Source organism: Musa acuminata, chromosome BXJ2-8, assembly GCF_036884655.1.
Source record: "Musa acuminata AAA Group cultivar baxijiao chromosome BXJ2-8, Cavendish_Baxijiao_AAA, whole genome shotgun sequence".
In the NCBI taxonomy this organism is placed as follows: Eukaryota; Viridiplantae; Streptophyta; class Magnoliopsida; order Zingiberales; family Musaceae; genus Musa; species Musa acuminata.
In genome coordinates, this window is record NC_088345.1 from 42,572,123 (window position 1) to 42,599,972 (window position 27,850).

The 27,850-nt window shown below is 48.2% G+C and overlaps 5 protein-coding genes across 6 annotated transcripts; 3 read left to right on the forward strand and 2 right to left on the reverse strand.

The window, feature by feature from the left end:
- Positions 1-513: 513 nt before the first annotated feature.
- On the forward strand, positions 514-1,399 carry LOC103994755 (dehydration-responsive element-binding protein 1F-like). Its single transcript, XM_009415184.3, has one exon. The coding sequence runs from the start codon at positions 538-540 to the stop codon at positions 1,201-1,203; it is 666 nt and encodes a 221-aa protein (XP_009413459.2). The 5' UTR covers positions 514-537; the 3' UTR covers positions 1,204-1,399.
- Positions 1,400-2,158: 759 nt separating this feature from the next.
- Positions 2,159-3,020, forward strand: LOC135619509 (uncharacterized protein At4g22758-like). Its single transcript, XM_065121595.1, has 2 exons — positions 2,159-2,703; positions 2,779-3,020. Exons 1-2 carry the CDS (start codon positions 2,163-2,165, stop codon positions 2,976-2,978), a joined length of 741 nt encoding a protein of 246 aa, XP_064977667.1. The 5' UTR covers positions 2,159-2,162; the 3' UTR covers positions 2,979-3,020.
- Positions 3,021-3,402: 382 nt separating this feature from the next.
- LOC135619508 (protein PSK SIMULATOR 1-like) lies at positions 3,403-5,011 on the forward strand. The gene has a single exon (XM_065121594.1). The coding sequence runs from the start codon at positions 3,552-3,554 to the stop codon at positions 4,860-4,862; it is 1,311 nt and encodes a 436-aa protein (XP_064977666.1). The 5' UTR covers positions 3,403-3,551; the 3' UTR covers positions 4,863-5,011.
- Positions 5,012-15,506: 10,495 nt separating this feature from the next.
- Positions 15,507-16,965, reverse strand: LOC103994706 (uncharacterized). Its single transcript, XM_009415122.3, has one exon. It carries the CDS (start codon positions 16,823-16,825, stop codon positions 15,875-15,877), a length of 951 nt encoding a protein of 316 aa, XP_009413397.2. The 5' UTR covers positions 16,826-16,965; the 3' UTR covers positions 15,507-15,874.
- Positions 16,966-24,346: 7,381 nt separating this feature from the next.
- LOC103994705 (fatty-acid-binding protein 3, chloroplastic) lies at positions 24,347-27,842 on the reverse strand. Of its 2 annotated transcripts, XM_065121598.1 has the most exons (6): positions 27,391-27,842; positions 27,114-27,215; positions 25,737-25,892; positions 25,445-25,659; positions 25,136-25,306; positions 24,347-24,471 (listed from the first exon to the last, which is right to left on the reverse strand). In XM_065121598.1, exons 1-5 carry the CDS (start codon positions 27,581-27,583, stop codon positions 25,148-25,150), a joined length of 825 nt encoding a protein of 274 aa, XP_064977670.1. In that variant the 5' UTR covers positions 27,584-27,842; the 3' UTR covers positions 24,347-24,471; positions 25,136-25,147. The 2 variants fall into 2 exon arrangements, with proteins under 2 accessions (XP_064977670.1, XP_009413396.2); XM_009415121.3 differs by lacking the exon at positions 24,347-24,471 and having other exon boundaries at positions 24,913-25,306.
- Between the last annotated feature and the right edge of the window lie 8 nt (positions 27,843-27,850).

Below are 27,850 nucleotides of genomic sequence, written 5' to 3' on the forward strand. Positions count from 1 at the left end.
TTGAGTCGGTGTCCAGTTCTTTGATCGATTTATGACGAGTTCGACGTTGGTGGTGTAGTGACGGTGTCAAAGTTTGACAAACACTCGTGGCTGTTGCCGGTGTCTGATTTCAACTAATTAAATGCATTCCCTGTTTGACTTCGGTTGATGAACCGAATGCGTTGACTTTTTTGTTTTCTTCGGACGTCTCCTCACCTTGTCGGGTGACGCTTGTATCTCCCAATCTTTGCCAACCCGTACATCCCAAATTCTTCCTTTTCTTCTGCGATTTGGGTCGCACTAACACGCGCTCAGAAAGAAACATTTTCCATTTGCGTATATGGCGCGTCGTCACCACGTTTGGTCTCCCCAAGCGAACTGTGGAAGCGCCGCAGTTCTTGGCTCCTCCATCCCTGCCTCTTCGTCTCTATCTCCCGGTGGCCTTCCACATCGACCCGCCTCAGTCTTCTCTTTCCCACTACATGCGTCACGCTTGTATATAAAGGAAGCTTGTGAGGCCTCCGATTCCGTCCACGACGAAGGGAAGGGAAGGTAGCGATGAACTGCGATAACTCCTCCTCCTCCTCCTCCTCCTCCGTGTCCACCTCGTCGTCGTCATCCTCGACGACCCGCAACCAGCACCAGCCCAAGCGGAAGGCGGGGCGGAAGAAGTTCCGGGAGACGCGCCACCCTGTGTACCACAGCGTGCCGGAGAGCCGCGGCGGCAGGTGGGCGTGCGAGGTGCGGGAGCCCCGGAGGAAGAGCCGGATCTGTCTCGGGACATTCTCGACGCCGGAGATGGCCGCCAGGGCGCACGACGTGACCGCCATGGCGCTCCGGGGCCAGTCGGCCCAGCTCAACTTCCCCGACTCGGCCTGGACGGTGCCCCGAGCGAGGTCGGCCGTCCCGGAGGACATCCGCCGCGCCGCGACCCAGGCGGCCGAAGGGTCTGCTCCCTCCGAACAGTCACCGCCTGTAGAGGCGCCAACGACATCCCGAAGAACTCCGGGAAGGGATGCAAGGGCGGCGGAGGCGGAGGCTGCAGCGCCGCGGCCAGCTCCGGTGTTCGTGGACGAAGAGGCGGTGTTCAACATGCCGGGGTTGATGGAGGACATGGCAAGGGGAATGCTGGTGACGCCGCCGTCGATGCAGAGAGGGGTCGATTGGGACGGCGCCAGCGACGAATGCGTCTGGGACCTGTCGCTTTGGACGGACGAGCTGTGAAGCGTGACACAGTGATAAGCCTTCTCTTTCTTCCTTCTCGTAGTTGGATTCATAGCAAACACCAATGAAATCCTTCACACTGTCTTGGCTTTCACAAAGCGTGCAAATTAAAGAGAATCTTGTGATGCTATCAACTCATAGCTGACGTGAAAGAAATTTGTTTCATATCTAAAAGAGACGGTGTGCAGATGTACTCTTTTGCTTCGAATATGAACGCACGCACCTCATGATCTTTGGAAGCTAATATTAAATTTAATTCAAATTTTAAAATTTTTACGGCTAATATTAAATTGATTAAAATCAATATCATCTTATATGCTTTGAGGTTTTTTGCCGGCTAATATTATTGGTAATTCGTGTCTAAGAATAAGAACTTAAACAACAGTCCATCTCTTTTATTTATCCAAGTAATATAGCATTACTCTACATGAAGATTTAATAATATAAAATTTTACATTTTTCGATTTTTTTACTATTTAATAATGAAATATTATTTTGCATAAAAATATATTTTTCGAATAAGATTATAATATGTTTTAGAGATACCAAAAATATTATAATTTTATTTAGAAACATGTAACAAAGCATAGTATAGTAGATTGATGGTGACGTCCGCGCGTATCGCAAGGCGTGCCACGACGGAGAAGACGACTCGTTTGCCGCCATATCTTTCCACCGATCCCGTTCGGTCGAGTTCGGACGGCACCGGTTGCAGCCTCCCCCGGGCTTGCTGAGATTTCACCCCCGGGGAAGAGGGGGAGGCGACGGCGGAGCAGGACGCAGCATGCTCCCATTGGGCCAACAAAGGTGAGTCTTTTGGACGGTCCTGTGGCTTTCCATCTTGGGGTGCGACACCTCCACTGTGAGTGTCGTCATCCGAGGACCACGGCGGCGATAACGCGCTGCGCTCATCATCTAATAATCGGGTTTGGGTACGGAGGAGGTAGGGGAAGAGAGAGATGAGTTATGGCTGCATATACTGCTTCCCCCAGATGCAGACCAGACGAGCAACCCGCTTCGTCCATGTCTGCCTTCCCCATGTATATCTGAGAGTTCGCTGCTTCCCTTGCTTCAGAGTTCGTAACATACCAATATATACCCCTTGTGTTCCGCGTCCGCAGCGGCCAGGAAGAGCGGACATGAGAGAGAGCAGGAAGGCTCGGCCCGAGCGGTCGGCTTCGTTCCACGGCCGGACGACGACGTTAACGGCCTCCCCGCTGGACCGCAGCCAGATTCGGCGGCCTAAGACCCAGCCGGAACTGCTGCCCCGGGGGAGGAGCGGCGGGGGAGAGGAGCGGAGGTTTCCGGCGAAGGTGCTTGTGAACGTGTCCGTGCAGCGCAGCCTGGGGCCGGTGCAGGTGATGGCGTCCGCGGAGTGGAGCGTCGGGGACCTGGTGGCCGCCACGGTCCGGCTCTACGTGAAGGAGGGGCGGCGGCCACCCATCCCCACGGCGGAGCCTTCCGCCTTTGGCCTCCATTACTCCCAGTTCAGCCTCGAAGGTAAGCAAAGCCCATCTCCCAACACAGAACGTATCATGTTCGTGCCACTTTGATGATGCCGATGATCATTACCAGGTCTGGATCCGGAGGAGAAGTTGATGGGGTTGGGCTCAAGGAACTTCTTCCTCTGCCTCAACCCCGTCCCTGTTTCAGAAGCAGCAAGCGCAGCAGCAACAGCTACCGCTGCCTCTGCAACTGGTTCTCGCTTCAAACAAGCCGAGAAGTCATCAGAGATCGGCATCTCCTGCTTCAGTTTCATGGACTTCTTGCTATAGTTGGGTATCTTGCTATATACGATGATCTGTGTTGACGTGATTCCTCGCATGCGTCTCCCGTGCGCCACAATTCCTCGTGTTTAATCTCCATTCTCCAAACCACAAACGTACGCCAGATGTTTGACAAAATACGCATGCATATGTTACATCGCCTGCACAATTGCGAGCCACAACCGAATGGATATCATGTCGCCCAGAGACAACCAAGAACAACAGGACAAGGAAGCTACTACTACTGTGTCTCACCAATGCGGTGGATAATGTAGCCGATATCAACAAGGCGAAGCTGACCTGCGTACTTTGATCCAACCCGCGAGGATCCGTAGAAGGCTTTGCCTCGAGAGGCGATGATACTGATGACCTCAGCCGGAATAATCCCGGTATAATCTCGTAAAGTGAAGGGAGGATGACAAATGGCTATTTGCCCATTTGTCCTTTGGCTCATTGAAGAGGCAGAGAAAGATGAAGATGGAGCTGGATAAGAGCCATCATGTCACCGTGACCTTGTCCCAAGTACATGAATGAGAGATCTCTGCGGGTAATTCCGGCCTGTCACACAAGCAACTTGCGCGCATGAGGCAGGTGAAATCGGAAACGTGGCTGGGTCGGGTGCGGCTCACCAGAGGGAGCAGACGGAGGAAGGACGGCGCAACCGGGACGACAAAACCTGCCACCGTCGGGGTTCTGGCCTTCGAGGTGGGGCGGTACATGTCCAAGGTCGCCCAGCTGTGGCACGCCCTCAGCGACGACCACGTCGGCCGGATGCGCGAGGAGGTCCTCCGCCTTGAGGGCGTCCGGAAGCTCGTTTCCGACGACGAAGGGTTCCTCCTCGCGCTCGCCCTCGCCGAGATGACCGACGTCCTCGGGTCCCTCGCCCGCTCGGTGGCCTGCCTCGCGTGGAGGTGCTCCGACCCTGTGCTGCGGCGGTTCGACGCCGAGTTCGCGAACCTGGTACAGAACGGCGATGACCCCTTCGGCTTTGAGTACGCCGGGCGGAAGATGGAGCGCAAAGTGAAGAAGATGGAGAAGTTCGTCGCGACGGGCACGAACCTATACCAGGAGCTCGAGTTGCAGGCGGAGCTTCAGCAGGGGCTGCGGCGGATGCTGGCCAACCCCGATGCCTGCCGCCCTCAGGACAGCGTCACCTGTTTCCGGAATAAAGTGGTGAGGCACCGGCAACAGCTGAAGCACCTGCGCGAGACTTCCCTGTGGGTTCGGACCTACGATTACGTTATCCGGCTGCTGGCCCGGTCCCTCTTCTCGATCATCGGAAGGATGCGACTAGTGTTCGGATTCCGGAAGTTCAATATGACGCCATTGCTTCTCAACAGAGCTGCTGAAGCAAGCCCAGAGGCTAACCCACAAGGCAGCAATAGCACGGTGAACATGAATCTTTCATCGTCTATGATCGATCCCAGGTCTCAGCAACAAAATGCTCCGGCCTCCACCCTCGGCGCTGCAGCGCTAGCGCTGCACTACGCAAATGTGATCGTCCTGATCGAGAAGCTTGCGACGTCTGCCCATTTGATGGACGCAGATGCGAGGGATGATCTATACAGCATGTTAACCACAAGCATAAAAGCAGCGCTCAGAGACAGGCTGGAACCCTACGGGAAGAACTTGGCACCACCAGCTCGCAATCCCGCCCTCGCGGCCGAGTGGACTGCGACGGTGACAGGGATGTTGGAACGGCTGGCGCCGCTCGCTCACAACATGATCCGGTGGCAGTCCGACCGGAGCTTCGAGCATCAGAGTTCGGTTCCAAGCTCCGGCATTCTTCTGCTACAGACACTTTACTTTGCAGACCAGAAGAAGGCAGAGGATGCCATTACTGAACTGCTTGTTGGTTTGACCTATTTATGGAGATACCGGCTTATTTATTAGAACAGGACCGAAACGTCTCATGGAACCGAAAATTCAGAAACCGGACCCTTGGCCGGTACTGTCTGTGATCGGGTCGATTGTGAGAATAAACCGACTGAACCGGTAGACAATATCGGGTTAATAGTGGCCCTTGAGATCCGGCCCAATAAGCAGAACAGCCTGGTTTTATCATCAGATATTATTATTTATGTTAGTGTGAACAACCTTATGCCGTGGCCTCGGGGTCGACGCGGCTTGTGTCGGGTCCGAATGGCGGGGGATCTCGTTATTGCTGAAGTGGCCGATCGCGCGGATCAGATCGCGTCGGGGTTCGTCAGGGCATTCCGTAGAGCAGGCCTCCTCTGCTCTACGTCCCGGGGGCGCTAATCTCGTCTTCTCACCTGCACACAGGTCGGGTCGGAAGCTCGGCCCGACCCCTCCGACGATCAAGTTAGTGATGTGAAGTGGTCTGTTTGCGCGTGTTTTTTTCTTCCCCCTTGCCCCTCTTAGGAGCGGGGTTTTTATAGGGTGATTTACCGTGTCTGATGTGCCTGCTTGCAGGGAGCATGTAGCGTCTGACACTGGTGCTAGCGTGGCGTGAAGGACCGAGTCTGAGTAGATCGGTAATGGGCCTCGGTCTGCGTTCTGGTTCGTTTGACCAGGTTCCGTCGGGTCGGTTGAGGTGTGAGGCGTCGTCTGGGACAGTTGACGTCTACCCGGGTCTTGTCACCATTTATTACCCTCATCATATTCCCCCCCGAAGGAAGTCATGCGTCGGCTGTTGCTGGGGAGTCCAAGGCGTGGCTTTGGTTTTGAGAAACTGTACCGGCCGGGCATTTTGCCGGTCCGACTAAGAGGGGTTAGATATGCAGCAGTGACCCTAGGTAGGGTGCGGCCGAGGAGCACAGCTCAGTCGAGCAAGCCGAACAGAAGCTATGGTTTCGGGAAGCATTAAGCCGAGAAGCACGACGTAGGCGGGCAGGTCGCGTAGGTGTGTTCTCGGGCGACATGAGGCCGAGGAGCATGACAAAGGCGAGCGGGCCGCACAGGTGTGTTCTCGGACGACATGAGCCCGAGGAGCACGACGCAGGCGGGCAGGCCGCGCAGGTGTGTTCTCGGGAGGCATGGGGCCGAGGAGCACAGCTCAGTCGAGCAAGCCGAACAGAAGCTGTGGTTTCGAGAAGCATGAAGCCGAGGAGCACGACGCAGGCGGGCATGCCGCACAAGTGTGTTTTCGGGCGACGTGAGGCCGAGGAGCACGACGCAGGCGGGCAGGCCACGCAGGCGTGTTTTCGAGTGGCGTGAGGCCGAGGAGCACGACGCAGGCGGGCAGGCCGTGCAGGTGTGTTATCGGGCGGCATGAGGCCGAGGAGAACGACGCAGGCGGGCAGGCCGCGCAGGTGTGTTCTCGGGCGACGTAAGGCCGAGGAGCACGACGCAGGCGGGCAAGCCGCGCAGGTGTGTTCTCGGGCGGCATAAGCGGCATGAGGCCGAGGAGCACGACGCAGGCGGGCAGGCCGCACAGGTGTGTTCTCGGGTGACGTGAGTCCGAGGAGCACGACGCAGGCAGGCAGGCCGCGCAGGTGTGTTTTCGGGCGACGTGAGGCCGAGGAGCACGACGCAGGCGATCAAGCTGCGCAGGTGTGTTCTCGGGCGATGTGAGGCCGAGGAGCACGACGCAGGCGGGCAGGCCGCGTAGGTGTGTTCTCGGGCGGCATGAGGCCGAGGAGCACAACGTAAGCGGGTAGGCCGCGCAGGTGTGTTCGCGGGCGGCATGAGGCCGAGGAGCACGACGCAGGCGGACAGGCCGCGCAGGTGTGTTCGCGGGCGGCATGAGGTCAAGGAGCACGACGCAGGCGGGCAAGGGCCGAGGGGCCGAGGAGCACAGCTCAGACGGGCTACGCCCGAGGAGCTACTTGTGTTGTTGTCCCTCCATGCCCATTTAACAGCGGCGGGGGCTGAGAACTTCTGTGCCTTATTGCCTCTTTGCGGGGGAGTTCGTTGCGTCTGCAGCACGCCTTTAGACGTCAAGATCGAGGCATCAAGGCTCTGCCGCTTCCTTGCCCCGGAGTCGCCACGTCAGGCCTTCATTATGGTGGGACGTCCCTTGGCATTCCTAACGGGACGTGACGACTATACACGTGCGTGGGTGGGTTGTCATCCATTCTCGGGAGGCGAAGGGGTGCTGGTTCTGGCGGGATATCTTCTTTAAATATCGAGCGTCCGGCTTTGTTCCCATCTCTCGCTACTGAGTTTTCCTCTTCGGGTCTCGCCATCCTCTTTCCAGTCGTCCTCCTCGCCTCCTGCGTCGCCTTATTTTCCCTAGTAGCCCCTTCCCGTTAAGGTCAGTGAGGATGACGTCCTCTTCTTCCTCCCCTTCTTCTTCCAATAGAGCTAGGGAAGGCTCTCCTCTGCCATCCCCCGACCAATCCTCCGACGAGGAAGCGGCGCGGGCTCTAGAGGCTTTAATGTGGCCGCACGACCTTGACTCCACCATGAGCGGGCCATCGTTGAGGAGACTCCGGGAACGCTATAGTATCCCGGAGGATTATACCCTCAGCGCCCCCGAACCGGGGCAGCGAGCCTACGACCCGGTTCCGAAGGGTTTTGCGTTAACCCTAGACGCCCTAGAGGCGGGCTTGCGCCTTCCCTTGCACCCACTCATCGTGTCTTGTATTTCTCTCTGGCGGATTTCGCCGTCCCAGGTGGCGCCGAACTCTTGGCGCTACCTAGTGGTGTTCCTGGGGGAATGCCACTACGCCAATATCACCCCCACTCTCAATCTGTTCCTTTCTTGTTACCGTCTTTCCAAGGGGTCGGGGGGTTATTTCCTGTCTGCCCGAGCGGGTTTTCGAGTCGGGGGGGCCCCTTCCAGCAACAAAGGGTGGAAGGGGAGGTTTTTTTATGTCAGCAGTGCAAGGGATTAGGGTTTTGGGGTTTGGTGGTCCGCGAGAGCGATTGACAACACTGTCTCGAGCCTGAGCGAAGAAGAGCGCCGGGGTCTAGGGAGGCTTAAAGAGGTTCTCCCCAGTTCCCAGGCCATCTGAAATATGACCGAGCGGTGGCTGGTCAAGGCGGGTCTCAGTCCGACGCCTCGGGGTATGTTAATAGCGCTTGGTTCGGGTATTGCATGGCTCAATCTTAATACTAACTTTTACCCTATTTCTTGCAGAAATGAACCTTCGATCCCTTCTAGGCGGTCGGGCGTCGCCGACTTCTCCTCCAATTCCGTCAGTCGACCCGAAGCCCGGCTCGAAGGACGCCCCGTTAGAGGTCGAGGTCGGGCGCCCTCGGAAGAAGGCGAAGATCACTTCCTCCAAAGGGGCTGAGGCGGGCCCTCTCCGAGTCGCAGCGGGCCCTAGTCGAGAGGCGACGGGGAAAGATCCACGCCCTCCCTCCATGCATGATCTGTGTCGACTACCCGCGGGCGATGAGCCGTTCCTCTCGCGGGTGGTGGGCGAGATACCGACGGGGGAGGGAAGTGACCCCCTAGTCGCCCGCTGGGGGGGCTTGTCCCGAGGGGACAAAGTGTGGGCCGGAGGAGATCCCTCGACCGCATTTCTCCGGGGTGCTCTTCATCCCGATATGGCTCAGGACCTATATACCCTGCCTTCGGAGGCTCTGCTTGGCAAGTCCGCCAAGTCTCTAACATGGGTAAGTGCTACGCCTGCCACCTCAGGTTATTTATCCGACGGTGTTCTCCCTGACCTATCTTCCTTCTTATAGGGCCTTCATTACGCGACGGCCCTAATGGACCGGGTGCGTGACGCTGGCCAAATCATTGGGGGCCTCATCAGTCGCAATGCCGAGCTTCGCCGTCAGATCTAGGAGGTCCGAGCCGAGGCTGGCCTGGAAGCCATGGCGGCCGCTAAGAAGCGCGCGGCGGACTCGGAGATGGAGGTGGCTCGCCTCAAATCGGAGCTCCAGACATCCGAAAACTCGAATAAGGAGCTCCAAAAAATCCTACGGACCGAGCTCCGTTTGTTGAGGGTGGAGGTAAGCACCCTCAGTTAGAAGCTGGAGGGGGTGAAGGTCGAGGCGAGAGTGGCCTCCGAAGCGCTTGCCGAGGAGGCATGCCTCCGACCCGACAAGGACAAGGAGCTTATTGTGGCGTACAAGAAGTCCGAGGGGTTCGAACTCGGGTTGACGCGGACGGGACAGGTTTCCTTTGAATATGGATACCGGATCACGACATCCCGCTTCCGCGCGGGCCACCTAGGCCTCGAGGTAGAGGAGGACCCCTTCACTCCCCACCCCAAAGATCTGGAGGTGGACATGCCCGAGGACGTCCCTTTCGACGACCGCCTGGACGCCCCATAGGAATAAAAGGGTCCTGTATTTTTTTGTGGTTTTTTCCTAAGGTGTCAATCGGTCTGTAAGTCAGGGTCGAGTCCTGTAGTGTAAATTTTTCTCAAATGAAAGAACATTTTCTTTTCTCGCATATTGCCAGTCTTTTGCTCTCTCACACGAAGAATTTCTTAAGGTTTTGGACGTTCCATGTCCTTGGTAACAATCCCGACGACCCGATAGGGTCCTTCCCATTTGGGGGTGAGTTTACCGTGTGCTCGGGTTGGGTTACTTACCTCAGCCCTGCGCAGCACTAGATCATCCAGCCTGATAGGTCGGGGATGTACCTTTCTGTTGTAAATCCTGGCGACGGCTCTTTTGTATGGGAGGGCCTTCAGGTGCGCGTTGGCTCGCCTCTCCTCGAGCAAGTCCAATCCGACTCGGAGTCCCTCGGCCGACGTCCCTTCGTCATAGGACTCCGTTTGGGGGGGTGGTAATCTCCACTTCGGCGGGCAAGACAGCCTCGGCACTGAACGCTAGGCTGTATAGGGATTCTCCGTTTGCGGTTTTAGGCGTGGTCCGTAAGGACCATAAGACGCTCAGGAGTTCATCAACCCAAGCCGAACGGGCTGCGAGAGTCCTTCTCCGGAGTCCGCCCAGAATGGCTCGGTTGGTGACCTCGGCCAACCCGTTCGTTTGAGGGTGTGCGACCGAGCTGAACCTCAGCTGTATCCCGTGGCTTGCGCAAAATTCTTTGAACCGAATACTAATGAACTGCGTCCCATTGTCCGTAATGATGACCCTGGGCAGACCAAATCAGGTGACGATGTTTTTCCACACGAATCCTTCCACCTGACGCTTCGTGATTATCGCTAGTGGTTCGACCTCGACCCATTTGGTGAAGTAGTCTATCCCGACAATAATATATCTTCGTTGCCTCGAAGTTGGGGGAAAGGGGTCGAGAAGGTCCATTCCCCACTGCGTGAAAGGCCAATGCGCAGTCCATGGGTGTAACCGGCACCGCCGGTAGCCGAGGCGTGGGGGCGTGCCTCTGGCATGCGTCGCACTTTTGCACATACAATTTTGCGTCTCGACATATAGTGGGCCAGTAGTACCCCTGACGGAGCGCCTTAAACGCCAGGGTGCGCCCACCCATGTGTTCACCGCAAATACCGCCATGGACCTCGGCGAGAACCGGTTTCGTCTTCGGGAAGCGTCCCATGGCGCTTGAATCGTAACACCTCCTGCACCCATGTCGTTGGTGGGTCAACGGTGGTCACCGCTGCAACCGTGATGGCGCGGATGGGGAGCTCCTCCACGTCGGGCTCGCCCTGCGGACCCAATCTCGAGGCCAACTTTGCCAGGGCGTCCGCCCGCTCGTTTTGGCGCCTGGGCACCCTGGACAATACGAAGCGGAAAAAATGAGCAGCGAGAGCTCTTACCTCCACCAGATACTTTGACATGGTGGGGTCCCGGGCCTCATACCCGCCGACGAGCTGCTCGGCAACCAGCTGCGAGTCGGTGAGGACGTGTATGTCATCCACCTACATTTCCACGGCTAGTCTGAGCCCCGCTAGTAGCGCTTCGTACTCCGCCTCGTTGTTGGTGGCCTTGAATCCAAAGCGAAGGGAGCGCTCGAACGAGCGCCCATCGGGGGTCTCTAATACTAGCCCGGCCCCCGCGTCCTTTCAGTCGGACGATCCGTCCACGCAGAGGAGCCACTTCCTCTTCTCTCGTTCTGGCTCCTCGCCCTCGGGTTGAGTCAATTCCGAGATGAAGTCGGCTACCGCTTGTGCTTTGATGGCGGTCCTCGAGACGTACTGAATATCGAACTCTCTAAGCTCTACCGGCCACTTGAGGAGGCAACCTGCTAGGTCAAATTTAGACAAAACTTGTCGGAGCGGCTGATCGGTGATTACCTCGATCGGATGAGCTTGGAAGTAGGGGCGCAGCTTCCGGGCGGCCAACACGAGCGCCAGCGCCAGTTTCTCAATGGGGGGGTATCGCTCCTCGGGTCCATTAAGGACGTGGCTAGTGTAGTAAACTGGTTGCTGTCCTCTAGATGCCTCCTTGATCAGAACCAAACTTACTGCATTTTGAGAGGCGGCCAGGTAAATACCCAGCTTTTCCCAAGGGGACACCGAAGCGAGGCGAGGGAGGGAGGCCAGATGCTCCTTTATGTGGGCGAAAGCCTTCTCGCACTCCGCCGTCCACGCGAAATCCTTGGGATTCTTCAGGGCCCGGAAGAAGGGTAGGCACCGATCGCCTGATCGGGATAAGAACCTTGACATGGCGGCGAGCCTCCCGTTCAGGCGCTGCAACTCCTTAATTGTCCGAGGGGCTTGCATGTCGGCGATTGCCCGTACCTTCTCGGGGTTTATGCCGATTCCCCTTTCGTGTATGATGAACCCGAGGAATTTGCCCGAGTCGACACCGAAGGCGCACTTGGCGGGGTTGAGTCGCATGTTATACCTTCGTAGCGTGTCGAATGTCTCAGCCAAGTCGGACAAGTGAGTTGCAGTTGCGTGACTTTTCACAATCATATCATCGACGTAGACCTCCATGTTTCTGCCGATCTGGCGAGCAAACATTTTGTTCACGGTCCTTTGATACGTAGCCCTGGCATTTTTTAACTCGAACGACATAACCTTGTAGAAGTAGACCCCTTGGTCGGTGAGGAAGGCGGTATGGTGCTGATCCTCGGGCGCCATCCTAATCTGGTTGTAACCGGAAAAGGCATCCATGAACGAAAGGCGGGCGTGCCCGGTCGTTGCGTCGACCAACTGGTCGATTCGCGGGAGGGAGTAGCAGTCCTTCAGACAAGCGCGATTAAGATCGGTGTAGTCAACGCACATTCTCCAGCTTCCATTGGGTTTCTTCACGAGGACTACATTGGATAACCAGCGTGGGTACTTGGCTTCTTCAATGAAGCCTGCCGCCAGGAGTCGTTCCACCTCCCCTCGAACGACCTGCTGGCGTTTGGGAGCGAGACGTCGGGGCCTCTGCTTTACTGGTCGCGCGTCGGGGGAGATGCACAAGTGGTGCTGAGATACCTCAGGGTCAACGCCTGCCATGTCAGTGGGTGACCAGGCGAAGACATCGACATTCTCTTGGAGGAGATTGATGAGCTGGGCTCGCTCATGCTCTGGAAGCTCCGACCCGACCTTGACAGTTCGATCCGGACGCCCATCCTGTAGGGGCACGTCCATGGTAGGTCCCGTTGGCTCGGGGTGTCGGGGCGACCTTTTTATTTCTCGGGGGTCTTCGAGCGGGAGCTGAGCCCTCCTCTTCTTGTGCAGGGAGATCGCGGTCAAATAGCACCACCTTGACTCGCGGGGGCTTCCCTTGGCTTCTCCGACCCCTGCACGGGTCGGGAACTTCACGGTCCGGTGGTAGGTGGAGATAACTGCTCTGAGCTTGTTGAGGGTGGGGCGCCCCAGAATCGCATTGTATGCGGTAGGAAGGTCGACTACCAGAAAAGTTATCATCACCGTCTTCGTCCTCGGTGCTTCCCCGAGGGTTAAGGGCAGGATGATCACACCTAACGGCGAAATTGATTCGCCGATGAACCCGGTGAGCGTCGAGCTCATAGGCCCCAGGGCGTCGTGGGAGAGCTCGAGCTTCTGGAATGCGTCAAAATAGAGGATGTCGGCCGAGCTCCTAGTGTCGACCATGATCCTTTTCACTTGGGCATTGGCAATTCTGGCAGCCACTACCAACGCGTCATCGTGTTCGGGCGGTTCGGCTCTCTCAACTGGAAATGTGACCTCGGGCACGGGCCCGTGCCCGGGGTCCTCGGCTGTAGGGGCGCGGGCGTATGCTTTCCGCCCAATCATATTGTTTCCCCCAGACGCTGGGCCGCCCGTGATTACGTCAATATGCCTTTCGACGGGGCCCTCGAGCCGCAGGGAAAGCTCTTTATTCTGTCATAGGTAGTGGCCGAGGTGCCCCCTTCGAATCAGCTCCTCGATCTGTCGCTTCAGCTCGCGACACTCTTCCGTGTCATGCCCGTTTTGTCGATGGAAGCGGCAATATCGTGTTTTGTCAGTGAGCTCCCGTGGGTTCCTCATCGGGCCGAGGGTTTGGAGCAGCCCCTTCCCCTCTATCTGGAGGAATATCTGCGTTCGGGATGTTCCCAAAGCAGGGGAGAGCAACCTCAGCGCAGACGGGTTGGACCGGTCCGGTCTGCGTCTCGGCGGACCGGGTAGCTGCCCTATTGGTGGTTCCGCCCAAGGCCTTTTATGCTCCTTGTGTCTCCCGGACATCCAAGCTTCCGTCGCGACATAGTGGTTGGCTCGCTGGAGCATTTCCGAGACAGCGGTGGGGGGTCGTTCCACGAGGGACCAGAAGAACCTAGAGGGACGGAGACCCGCCATGAATGCCTACATCAATAAAGAGGGGTGAGCACCTGATAAGCCCCGGATTTCGATGGTGAATCGGTTCACAAAACGAGAAAGGGGTTCGTCCTCCTTTTGGTTCAGCCTAAGGAGTAGGGTGATGGATGGCTTCGGTCGAGCCAAAGCCAAGAAGTTGAGCTCGAACTCCTTGGCGAGCTGGTCGAAGGAGGTGATTCACCCGATCTTCAAGTCGCTGTACTAAGTGCGAGCCGAGCCTTTCAGGGTCGTGGGAAACGCCCTACACATCAGAGCATCAGAGGTTCCGTATAGCGCCATCTGAGCCCGAAAGGCGGCCACGTGGTCCGCGGGGTCGGTGGTGCCATCGTAAGCGTCCAGGGAGGGGAGTCGAAAGCTTGCGAGCACCGACTGATCCCGTATTTCGATCGCGAACGACGACCCCCAGTGCGCATCGTCCCCAGGCTCTCCCTTTGAGGTACGGGACCTCTCTTTGTATTTCTTCGAGTCGTTGACTAAGAAAGTGCAGTTGGGCTCGGAAAGAGCCCACTAATTCTGAAGACATCGCCTCATGCTCGGGTCGACCGGCAGGGTTGCCTCCCGCCTGATTTCCCAGGGGAAACACTCGGGCCTGGGGTGAACCGGGGGGTGCCGAGGTGGCTGCGTGAATAGGTGCAAGTGGGTCCAATCGACGCGTAGGCTGGGCCACCGATGGGTTTGTTGTATGGGAAATGAGCGGGATTACCGTCTGCACCATTCCCGCCAAGGTCCGGACCTGAAGAGCAAGGTCGTGGAAGGCTTCAGATGACACGGGCGAGGGGACGCTCGGAGCGCCGTCGGGAGGAAGCAGGCCCAGGTCATTGAACAGACGCCAGTAGCGTTCTGAGGTCGTGGTGGGATCGTCAGCCTGTGGCTCGTTGCGCGAGGGGCGCTCGGCCGGTACCCCTGTTAAAAACGATCCCTCAGCTGGGGCTTCGTCGGGGTCGGTTAGAGGATCCCTCGACATTCGGCCCTCCTAGCGCCAATCTATCGGTGTGAACAACCTTATGTCGTGGCCTCGGGGCCGACGCGGCTTGTGTCGGGTCCGAATGACGGGGGGTCTCGTTGTTGCTGAAGTGGCCGGTCGCGGGGATCAGATCGCGTCGGGGTTCGTCGGGGCATTCCGTAGAGCAGGCCTCCTCTGCTCTGCGTCCCGGGGGCGCTAACCTCGTCTTCTCACCTGCACACAGGTCGGGTCGGAAGCTCGGCCCGACCCCTCCGACGATCAAGTTAGTGATGTGAAGTGATATGTTTGCGCGTGTTTTTTTCTTCCTCCTTGCCCCTCTTAGGAGCAGGGTTTTTATAGGGTGATTTACCGTGTCTGATGTGCCTGCTTGTAGGGAGCAGGTAGCGTCTGACACTAGCGCTGGCGTGGCGTGAAGGACCGAGTCTGAGCAGATCGTTAATGAGCTTCGGTCTGCGTTCTGGTTCGTTTGACCAGGTTCCGCCGGGTCGGTTGAGGTGTGAGGCGTCGTCTGGGACAGCTGACGTCTGCCCGGGTCTTGTCACCATTTATTACCCTCGTCAATTTACAACCACATCTTTACAATTTACGATCTCAACTTACAACTTCCTTCTCCTCTTTCTCTTCTCCTCTCACCCTCTTCCTCTTCGTTAAGGGAACTCGTCTTGAAGGATAATATATCTGGGGTCGATGAGCATAGACTGATCGAGGAGAGAGAAAGGGACATGGATCGACAAGAGAGAGGTAGGTTGAGGAGCAACAAGCGACAACAGAGAGCACCGAGTATCAACAATGACCACAGGCATCGATTGCAGAGATATGAAAAAAAAAAAAAAGGTAAAATCAAAATAAGAGAGATTATGAATAATAAAATATTTTTATTAATATTTTAAGATATTATGAATAGTAAAGGACTGTCAACAGTAAAAGGAGATTCTAAATAGTAAACTCTATCGCGTAATTATTTCTAAAATTGGTCCAAAATGTCGAAAAATGAACCTCGATTAACTTCGAACCCACATGTCATACAACCAAAATCTGACTTAAACTATTGAACGGGATTATAATGTTCTTCTGCTTACATTAACTTGCAAATCACTTATAATTCATTCATATCGAACCAGAAAGATGATGTTGAAGTGAACAACCAAAATAAATGTAGCTCGTTAGGAACTTGCATTTCACAAGATTCTAAACTAGCTGTAAGACTCTCTCATGAAGAGAAGAAGGCAAGATTACTCTACTCGCACATGCAAGCCAAACTGAGCAGTGAAATGATCACAATGGAAAGAAAGAGCAGGGATTGACAAGAACAACCAACCTGGATCAGTACAAACTCTGATGATCATATGTTGAATTCACTTGAACTCCAAGTCTGTCAATCAATTCGATCACTCGGTGCCATGTTTAACCTTCCTTCTCTTGATCGCCGTCGCATCGTTGGTCTTCGTCTTCTCTGATTTGTTCTTGGTCCTCTTCATCCTGTTTTGCTCATCGCCGATGGCATCGAGCGCACCCTCATCTTGTTCGTGCTCATCTTCGGCACCTCGTTCTTCCTCCTCCTCCTCCTCATCGTCGGAACCCTCAGTTCTGATACCGAACTGCGTCGCCCGGTAGAGGGGCAATGCCAACGACTCGGTCGCTTTCAGATGAAGGCACTTCACGTTCTTCCACTTATTCGGCACGTGCCCGACGACGCCCTCGATGGCGGCCAACACGTTGTCGATGACCTCATCCCTCCCCAGGGAAGCCCGACCCACCTTGACCAGGCTACAAGTGCCCGGCCCCAGATGGAAGAGCGTCGACCCGCATACCCGCCGGAGCTCCTCCGGCCACGAGCGGAGGGCGAGGTCGAGCGGCACGGGGGTCTTGTTTTTGCTCTTCTTCTTCTTCTTGCTGAAGAAGAGGTTACCGAGGAGGGAAGGGAAGAGGGGGGCGAGGCGGCTGTCGGCGAGGAAGAGGTCGTGGGAGCCCGCGAGGGAGCGGCAGAGGGAGCGGAGCTCGGAGAGGCCCAGAACGTTGGAAACGGGGAGTGCGAGATCGCGGACTTGGGCGCGGGCAGCGGCGGGGGAGAGGGCGGACTTGGGGCGGTCGTCGACGAGGAGGCAGGCGAAGGAGTGGGGGGAGCGGGGGAGGGGGACGCGGAAGGCGAAGGGGCGACCGCGGTGGGGGATCTTCTTGAGCGTGAGGACCAGGTAAACGAAGTCGTCGTCGGCTTCGTCGTGGAGGCGGCGCTTCGTGTTGGAGGAGCGGAGGAGCCACTTGAGAAGGGCGTCCACCGCGCGGGCGACGGCGTCCCGCCCCACCCTGGAAGCCGGGGTGGGCCGCTGCTGTGATGGCATTCTTGATCTCCTCCTCCCCAAAACCCTAACGTGCGGATTCAAACGCTCTGGTTTTGGTCAGGTCGGAATTGACTCGAACGCTGAGATAAAAGTGGGGTGGAGTCGGCCCGGTGCACCGGTTTGTTACGGACATAACAGTAATATAAGGGGGAGCGGAGCTCCGATCTCCTTGTCGGACTTGTGCTTATGAAAGGAAGATGTCCGTTAATCGATTTTTGGAAAATGGACATTGGGTTTTGTGATCGGTTTTATAACCTTTTCGATGATTCTGTGTTTACCAGAATTCTTATACGAATTTAATTGACTCTTTCATGTGAGGATAAATGGATATGAAAATATGATCTAAAACAGCAATCGATTACCAAATAGATATATATATATATATATATATATATATATACTTTTTTTAATCTCTTAGAATGTCATAGAAACTATTTTATCTATGAATTGAAAACAGTTTTGAAATATTTTGATTATTCCTCGGGTGCTCTGCTTTGGTTGGATAGTTTTACATTATAGGCTTCCAATTTTTTTTAACATTGGTTTTAGTATATATATATATATATATATATATATATATATGTCGTTTATGTGAGCATGGTACTAATTCTATTAAATATCTATTTTTTTAATATCTTTTTGTACGAGATATTTTGAGACTTTTGAGATTAAATTAAAAATTAAGATAAAATTTTTATGGGGGATGGCTGAATAAAAATTATGGTATTTTCATGTAATACCCGCATGGCTAATTAAGATATAATATTATTTTTTTAATTCTTTAACTACTATATTGGGAAGTAAGTATTTATTTTTTAGTATTTGTTCTGTCCCTTTTTTTTCTTTATAAATAGATTTAATACTTTTAAGCTAAGATGAATAAACTCTTTATCAAGGAGCTCTTTCAATAGCATCTTTTAACTTTTTCAGTTCTACTAGAGTCATTCCATAAGTTTCTTTCGAAATAGATTCAATTTCTCTATTTGTGACACTCTGGAGATCCTCTAGGAACACTTGAAACAATTTACTTATATTTAATATATTCTCTTGTTTGATCTTTGGTTCCATTATAATATTAATCATATTTATTAGATATTCTATGTATTTACCTTTTAAGAGTCTCTATACTTTCATTATCGAAATAAAAAGGATTGATGTCTTTCCTTTAGATATAGCAAACATAAGCTTTGCTAACCCCAAAGGTTAAAAGACTATCCTCTTCTTATTTCAATTAATGAAAATATGATGTTTAGACTAACAGTTCATACCCAATATAATATTATAATCTTATATGTTCAACACTATTAGATCTACAACTAAAATTTTATCTATAATTTGAATTGGACAAGATCCACATGAATACATTATATCTATTGATAAAATAACTAATACATCACATCAAGTATTTTAGTTAATTTACCTAGTTTTCTATGCAAACTAGTAATGTAAAAGAATGTATAGTATCATAATAAATTAATGTATATAAGAAAATATCATAAATAAATATCTTATTTGAGATAAAAGTAGTCTCTACTTTTATCTTAGTCATCACAAAGACTCTCTTCGAAACTTTTTTCTGTTTTAATGAGATTGTTGTGCAGTTCATTGTTAAATGTTCTAACTTTCTACATTAAAAACATAACCCTTTTCCTTTAACGCATTACCCCATATTATACTTCCCACATTCAGGATAGGTGGGTCTTTGCGCCTGAGCTGATTAAGAGGATTCAAATGTCATTTTCTTTTACAACCCATAATTTATTGTGGGAACCTATTATAAAAAATAATACCCTTCCTTGGTATCATGGTTGCAATGCATCTGTTGGACTTCAAAAATTCTCTACTCGCCCTTCTATGCTTCCGATGCCTTTTCTGCTACTAACGAATAAGGAATGTTTATGATAGTCATTGTCATCTTTATATACCAATAAATTTATACTCTAAGTCCTTTTAGAAATTAATCTATCTTTAAGGTATTAGTGCTAATCATGTGGGGTGCAAATTGGAATAACTCCTCAAACTTTTTGATGTAATCCATCACCAATTGGCTTCTTGTTTGGGGGTAACAAATTCTACCATTTTGGTGGATCAGTGACTTGTAATGAAATATTTTTAGTAAAAGTTCTTGAATCTTTCTCATGTCATTTGTTCAGTATCTACGATCGCCATTCTTGCTGTTAGGATCGAGAGCACTAAGAGATGGGGGGGGGGTGAATTAGGGCAACGGAAAACTTTCTGCGATTAAAACCGAAAGCTGCGTTTGAACGATAAAGACAACTCTGTATGAAAGTTGATACTAAGCAAGGTTACAGTCAATCTGTGCAGGCAGTTTGCAGCTATGATGAAAACCAGAATATCGGCGCAAACTGAAATCCGACGTTCGTACGAAGAAACAAATTTACGTCTAAGTGTCGATTCGTAAATCACTTGATTAGATAAGACACAGTTTAAGCATAAGTATAAAGGCAGTGTGCTGCTATTGTACAGCTCAAAACGTAAATGCAATCTGCAATAAGATCATCATGCGAAAAAACAGATTTACGTCTAAACGCAGATTTACGTCTGAACCTTGAAACTCGTTCGTAAAATCGCAGAGGGCAGTAAGCTATTGAAAAGTTTGCAGTAAAGGTAAAATGCTCAAGGGAAATGCAAACCGAGATTTAGAGTGGTTCGGTCAATCTTGACCTACTCCACTTTTGGCTTCCTCCACCGACGAGGTCACCGACGTCAACTAGAGACCTTCCTTCAATAGGCGAAGGCCAACCACCCTCTTACATATTCACTCCTTTTGGCGGGCTTAGGAGACAACCCTTACAGAAGTTTTCTCTCTTCTCTTTACAACTCAAACTTTGAAGAATAGAAGGAGGAGAACTAACAGTTTTGAGCTCTAAGAATCACAGAAAGACAGCAAGATTTCGAGTGTGTGTTCTGTGCTTTCAGTGCTGAATGGGTGGGGTATTTATAGGCCCCAACCCAGTTCAAATTTGGAGCTCAAATCTGTCAATTCCCGGAATTCCGGGATCAGGCGGTTGCACCTCCTAACTGAGGCAGTTGCACCGCCTGGCAGAGCTCGAAGACTGAGCCTCTAGGCGGTGCCACCTCTGTCAGGGGCGGTTGCACCTCTCTGCCAGAGCTCGAAGATCGAGCTCAGGCGGTTGCACCGCCTGACTGGAGAGGTTGCACCGCCTGGTAGAGCTCGAACTTGAGCTTTGGCGGTGCTACCTCTTGACAGAAGAGGTTGCACCGCCCAGTCTCGCTCGGAGACTGAGCCCGGGGCGGTGCCACCTCTTGGCTAGGGCGGTTGCACCGCCCAGTCTCGCTGGGAGACATAGCCTGGGCAGTGCTACCTCCCTGCCTAGGCGGTTGCACCTCCCACAGCAACCTGGGTCCGAATAGGTTGATCCATTCGGCCCAATTTGAGTTCTTCAGGGGCCCAATTGCCCCAAGATTAAGCTAATGGGATCACCTCTCATTTCTAACTTAATCAATGTGCTAACTACGATTATTTCCTAAGACAAATTCTGCAGCTTGCTCCGGTGCGTCAATCGCTTCTTCCGGCGAGTTTCCGGCGAACTTCCGTCGATCATCCGACGAACCCTCGGTGATGCTCATGCGAACTTCCGGCAAACTCCTGGACTTGCGACGATCCACTTGGCAAGTTCCGATGAGCTCCTTTGGCAAGCTTCTGGACTTCTCGGATTTGTTCTCGCAGAACCTCCGACGATTGTCCGAACTTCCGTCGAGCTCTCGAACTCCCAACGTGATCATTGTCATGACTCCGGCGCAACTCCTGCTGCATGTCTTTCTTCCATCGTAGTTAATCCTGCACACTCAAAACAAAAACTTCGATCGAGACAATTAATCCTAAGCAATTAACCAAGTTGTCCGGCATGTCATTGGTCCCTCGATGCTTCGTCCGATTCTTCGGCGCATCGTCCTTTCCTGCAGCCTATTGCCCAATCGATCTGTTGACTCTGCAACTCCGATATCCTTGGCACAATACCCGCTCTTCTTGGCCCGATGCCCGAGTCCACGACCCGAAGCCTTCTGTCGATACGTCGACCGATCCACCGGCCCGACGTCCAATCTTTTGACATGTTCCTCCGGCACAACATGATTTTCCTGCTTTAATTGTCTCATCCAGATCGAAGCATCCTGCGTCACTCAAAACGCAGATTAAATCATAAACATATATCAAGTAGTTTCATCATCAAAATACGAGATTCAACACTTGCAACCCACTAGTGACAAGCATATTTTCATAATATATAAGTTGTACAAATAATTTTATTTTTACTTAGAATTCTTGTATACTAAAAAATTATTTTAATATTTCTTATCCACTCCTTGATTATTAGTGAATTTGTATCATCTTTAAAGATCGGTAGATCATTCTTTCTAAACCTCTCGCTGGTTGAATCTAAATCATTATGTTCTCAAGTTACTATTAGCATCCTGTCTCCTGCTAATAAATGGTCCAATTGTCTAGATTCTCTCCACCAATTTTGTTAACCTATTAATTATCATATTTTTTTGATCTTTTTTTGTGTAGATGCCTCTCTACCCGAATATTTTTGAAGCTACTAGCTTATCTTCTAGTTCTTATGATATCTTTCTAATTAATTCCAAATTGTTCATACACTATCAAATATAAGAGCATCATATATTAATAAAAAATAAATATAACTTAATTATTAAAACTTATAAGATAATTGAGTAGTGTGTTCTATGCTTTTTGTAAATATATATAGTTTACAAGATTCATGATTCTCTACTCTTAGTCTCACTCATATCCTACATGCATGCATGACTAAAATGGATGTTACTTTTCAATTCTTTTACTACTATCAATAGGAGTATAACAGAAGAGTAAATAATCTTAAAAGTAAAATATACTAATTTATTAAATAAAATAATAAAGTTTTCTTTATATATAATATTTTGATATATGTACATAGTTATAATTTCTAATCAAAAGAAAAACACACCCATATAATATGTCCAAAAGTTATATACATACAAATGCTCATACGTTATTGTTCATATCGTATGGGCTCGCACTTTCTCACTTCCCGACCCAATCACTTGAGTAGGATATTAGTATCTTTATTTATAAAATAAGATCTATAGTGAATAATCACTAAATGTTAACATTTATAGTTTTATTTATGTGAGCATATATCATATTATATTATAATATTTTAAAATTATTGACCGAAGACATTTAAGGGAAAATTTCCCATCCTACTACTTCTTTAGCAAGCATAACCCTATAACATAGCATATGAAAAAATAAAGAGATAAAATTTTATGTTAAAATAATTCAAAATTCTTATATGCACATATAAAAAACGTAGCAAATTCATGAATTTCTACACCCTATATCATAGCATATACATGCACTCATATATTATACATCATCGTAATATATACGTGTACCCCCAAATCATACTTCATAATATATATGCACTCTCATATCATTTGTCGTAATATATACGTGTACTCTCATATCGCAAATCATACTATATATATGCATTACACGTTATGACATATATGTACACTCCCACACTACACGTCATAGAAAACATGTGCACTCCTACACTACGTCAATATATATATATATGTGTGTGTAGCTAATACCAATTATATCATTCCAAACATATTTTATAAAATATATTACGAATATAATAATTTATACGATCACTATTTTACAATGAATTAAACTTATATTTACTTGATTTAACTCAAAAATAAAGTTGATAGTAAAAAATCATGTTCTTTAATGATCGAGTGTACTAAAAAGTGATACACCTATCAAATTAGGGGTATAAGATCATGAAATATCATAATTAAAATCCCTACCTCTTGAATTATTGATTTATATTACCTTATAACAATAAATCATTAAAAAAATGATAAAATAGATTATACTCGGTCTAAGGGACTATCTGAATTTATAAACCTCATATCTCGATACAGTTGCATTTACATAGTTTCAAATTTCACCGAATGGGTTCCTTTTAAAACATATTAAGGGGCAAAGCTTAATCATATACCTACGTAAGTCAATTCAGTTAAAATAAAATCTCTTCTTAGAAAATAAGAGATTTTGAGTACCTTATATTGAAATACTCATAACTGTATGCACTAATCTCATGTTAAGATCATACTAAAGGCTTTAGAACCATAATAGATTCACATAAAATATATCCAAAAAGTAAATATTAATTCAAAGTTTAGGTAACTAAAAAATTACTAAAATTTTAGTCTATAATTTATAAAATCGAAATCCTAAGTAGAGCAAGTGAAGAATTGAGTTTTTTTTATCTCAAATTCTTTAGAGGTGTGGTTTCTTAACCTCCATTGAAAAAACTAAAATAATGACTAACGAACAAGAGAAAGAGTCATAGATTATCATATTTATAAAGAGGATGAAACCAAAATAAGATAAGGATGATATGAGATTATATTGAGGTATAGGGTTCAATCTCATTGGACCTTATTTTAATTTTTTTCAACTTTTACTAATATAATTATAAGATTACAATAACTTCAATTAAGTCTAATTTAGTTTAACAAATATAATAGTTTTTGTATAAGCTCATCATTCAATCTTGTATCTTAATATTTTTAGTATAATACTTCTCTTTCATTTATATTTTTATTTAATTTTTTATTACTCTATTCATGTTTAAATAGTTTATTATCCTCCAGATATTCCTTAATATAATTAAACTTATTACACTGAAAGAATATTCCTTTTTCATTGTAAAATATGCTTAAAATAAATATTAACTATTATACATGCTTAACTAATATTTCATAAAATACTTAAAATAATACTTTAAAAAAATATGTACTTTAATTTTAAAAATAAAAAAAATAAGTATATCATTCGTCATATTTATAAAACATAATAATCATAAATCTTTACTACTGAGTAAAGATAATATATAGGATATGTTAATTATAATTTAATATAAGTGAGATTCGGGTACTACATCTCACAGCCTTAATTTTGTACACCTTTTTATTAGTATGGAAAGCTGGTAATAAAGTTACATTCGATGTTCGAAAATTACCCGAGTGGAATATTTCTTAGATTGCTGACTTTCTTTTCGACTCAAGGGCAGATATCCATGAGGAACAATAATACCATTAACCATCTAATGGTTAAATAGAGCAAATGCCATTTGAACTTGGATGGCTGAAAAGAAAATTTTTATATCAAATTAACTATTATAAAAAATGGCCAATTATTTCACGTCGAATAGAAAGGGGGTATAGAGGTTACATATTGTGAGATTGGTGCGAGGGTGACTGATCGTCTTGATCCTCCATAAATATTTAATCTGGCACATGATGTATTTATTCCATTTGATGCAAATTGACTAACTAACTAATTATGCTAGAAGAGTTCATAATTTATATTTTATTTGAAAAAAAAAAAGTCTCAGCTTTTTCGGTTAAATCTTTTTGATCAAGCATTTACATGTATGATGAATAAGCTGACGATATATGTAATGTAGTCAACAAGCACTTATTAATATAGTTTTCTTGTTTTTTATTACAGAACAAAACACTCAATAAATCCATGAAGGTATCAACATAGTTGCAACGTGTCAGCATTCAATCGGTGCTGACTCCTACATCATCAAGTGAAATCATACGATTAATACAAAAATTACTGCTTCAGAAGTCAGTAAAATCAAAATGCACATCTATTAAGAATAATCGATAGCATGCGTAGTTACAGACATGTATGAGCAAAAAATTGGGCGATGTATGTGATTAACAAACATTTTAAGAAAAAAAATATTACAAAAAATACAGCAAATAAAATTCATGCAGGTACAGCAGAGACTAAAATTGTCATATAAACTGAGAAGGCTTATTATCTTCGCATCCTTTCTTTCTTGGCTTTTATAATGATGGGCCAAAATGCCTACATGGCGGTGTTCCATTGGTGTTACATATTCTTTCTTTATTAAGTAGAAATCATATAATTAATGCAAAAATCCACATGTATGAGAAATAACTGACGACATACATATGTAATCACACATAACAACAATAACAACAAGCCGTAAAGTCCCAACTACATATAATTGATAACATATGCAGTTGATAAGCAATTATTGAAATAGTTTTTTAGCGGCAAATAGAATCGTGAAGCCACAACAGAGAATAAAATTAACAAACAAACATTTGTTTGAGTGATTGAAAATGCCTGTCAATTTCCTCTTTTTTTTGCATTTGTAGTTCTGCAAAATAAAATAAGAATCGCTTTGATTGAGAACACACGCGTACCTGAATTTGGAGCTAACCATGCAACATTCTCAACCCATCAGCAACCGAGGCCTTTAAAGTAGGGGAAACAGGATTATCTCCAAAGAACCCATCATAAAGTGCCAAGTTGACATTCATGGACTTGATTTCGGCATCAACATTTGAAGGAAACCCACTAGACGAGATGGAAATCTACATGAATCAGAATCAGAAACCTCATAAATTTCAAAGTTCAAACAGAAAAAGAGAAGATCATAGTATTAATTTGAATAAAGCGCGCCACTCCAGGATGATACAGTAAAGACCCAATCAACCTAAAAGCTTTCATACCAGCATTTTCGATGGCTCCACCCAGGTCAAAAATATCATAGTCCCTCTTTTAAGATCACGCCCTTGAAAGGTGTTTCGGAAAGTTGATAGTGTGGATTCGTCATCGGCCGTTGGCTTCTTGATTCTCGGAGAAATAACATCATCCAAGGCAGTCCAAAAAGTTTTACCATCAACGTCTCTTACTAGCATAATATTTAGTGATTTCTCCAAAGGTGCTGCATATAGTCATATCAGAATGCTAGTTATTTGTTATGTTATATTCTTCAGAAATTAGGTTTCCGGTAGGCAATACCATGGAAGATGGAACTGAACAATGAGGAATCCTCTAAAAGTTCAGTAGATGATTTCCCTTTCCAGCTGTCAAATATATTCCTGATAGACAAATCGGCATAGAAACCAGCAGAATAGACCTTGACACCAATAATGGCAAAGACCTTCTCCCTATAGCCTGCACTTACAAGTTGAATTTACAAATAGTTCACTGAAGTAGCCGCTAAGCCAACCACAAATGGATTTTATACCAAAAACATCAACCATTTGTTTGAATATGAACAAATGAATTATAGCAAGGAGCTAGAATGTAGAAAAGAACAACATGTGACATTTACACAAAATAAAAGAGTGCTTGTATGTACATAGATCTTTTTACAAATCTATTTTTAGGCTACCAAGAAAATCCAAATACCAAATTACCAATATCATACAAAATAAGAAATCCTAACTGAAAATTAAATGAATTAGTAGAGGGATTTTAGACTACCTTATCCTTACACAGAGACGACGATGAAAATAAAACAAAATCATGAACAGCAAAAGTAATCAGAAGGTAGCTATAAACTTAACCAAGAAGAAGAGCAATTGGGTCATATCAAATTATGGTACTGTTTCACCTAATTCATTAGTGAACAATAGCTTGTAATAATTGGTTTCCATTGAATGCTGAGCAGCCCTTACACTTAACAAGTTCTCTCTAGCTTTATTTCCATTATCTTTCTTGCAGGCCCTCCTCTTTTGTTGGGAGTTGTTAAAAAGGTCAAGGTTCAGTAGATGGCAAGATGTTGTTTGGTATAGATATTGATCAAATTCATCATATTTAACCTATCAATCACCAGTCCCTATTCCTTTTCAGGAGATGCAGAACTGCAGAAGAATCAATATCACGCAACAGGTATTTATGATGTACCTTTCTGTGAAAGTCTATATGGACATGGTGATGCTTTAACTAAAACCCACTCATGAACTGCATTTAAGTCTTGGAAATGTTCATATTCTTGTACCTTCAGCCCATGCTAGCTAATTATATCCTCGACGTTCTAGTTTTCAGATCCAATGCCTATGGACTAAAAAGAAGAAGAAATCTTTCACATTTTTGAGAAAGATACTGAAGAACATTTCTTGTTTGTTGTAATATCTCTTTAATCATACCATGGATCATGTGATCGTTATGGCTTGTCGCATATCTTACAAACTATTTCTGCCCGACATTGTTGTAATAAAAGCTTGTGTTTCCTCTGTTTGAGGATTTGCTTGCAAGAGAAGTATGCATCAAAAAGCTAAATAGAACAACGTCGGAAAGCACCAACTCGCCCGCAATTGAAAGACAAAATCGAAACAAAAGCAATACGATAAAGCTATCAAACAAGTGATAGATAGTTCAACAGCAGATCACCTGTGCCAAGTAGAACCAAAGAGCTGGAGCAGCCTGGAACCTGCAACTCCTTGGAGAACCTAACACTCGTCCCGGGCTCCACGACATAATCGGCGCTCCCGACTGCAACCAGGGACAAATGTAACACAGATTCACGATTCGACTTCGTTGCCCAAAAATCTTTACTCAGGACGGTATCAGGTATCGCATTCTTCCTAATCCTTACACTCGTACAACAGATTTCAAGTATCTTGAAGCATGAATGCAGATGATACAACAGAATGCAGCAGGGGAAGACCTGAGGCTCTGGGAGTGGAATCGGGGCGGGTTCTCCCAAGGGGGTGAGTGAGGAGGAACGGCGCCGGAGCGGTCGATGGGAATTTGGATGAGCCACAGTGCAACCCGCGCCATTGGAGGACGGAGTGAAGCTTCGGTCGGCAGTGGGAAGTGCATGACGGAGGACGGGCAGAGAAAGCGATGACGCCAGCCATTTGACGACGGATTTCAAACTTCTTTCTTCCGTCTTATCGGCGAAGAGAAGCGACTGGATTCGGATCCGCTCCAATTCGTACGGTTCCTGTGCCGAACCGTCTCGCGGCCCGGCTGTCGGGTACGACTTGGAGATGATCCCGAGGAGCCGTTTCAGTCGCGAGCGGACGACACCGGACCTTTCCCTTCTACGTGGCATGCCTTGCAGCCACAAGACCTTAGCAGCGACGCAAGGCACGATCTCGCCGGTGGCTGCTCGAACACAGGTG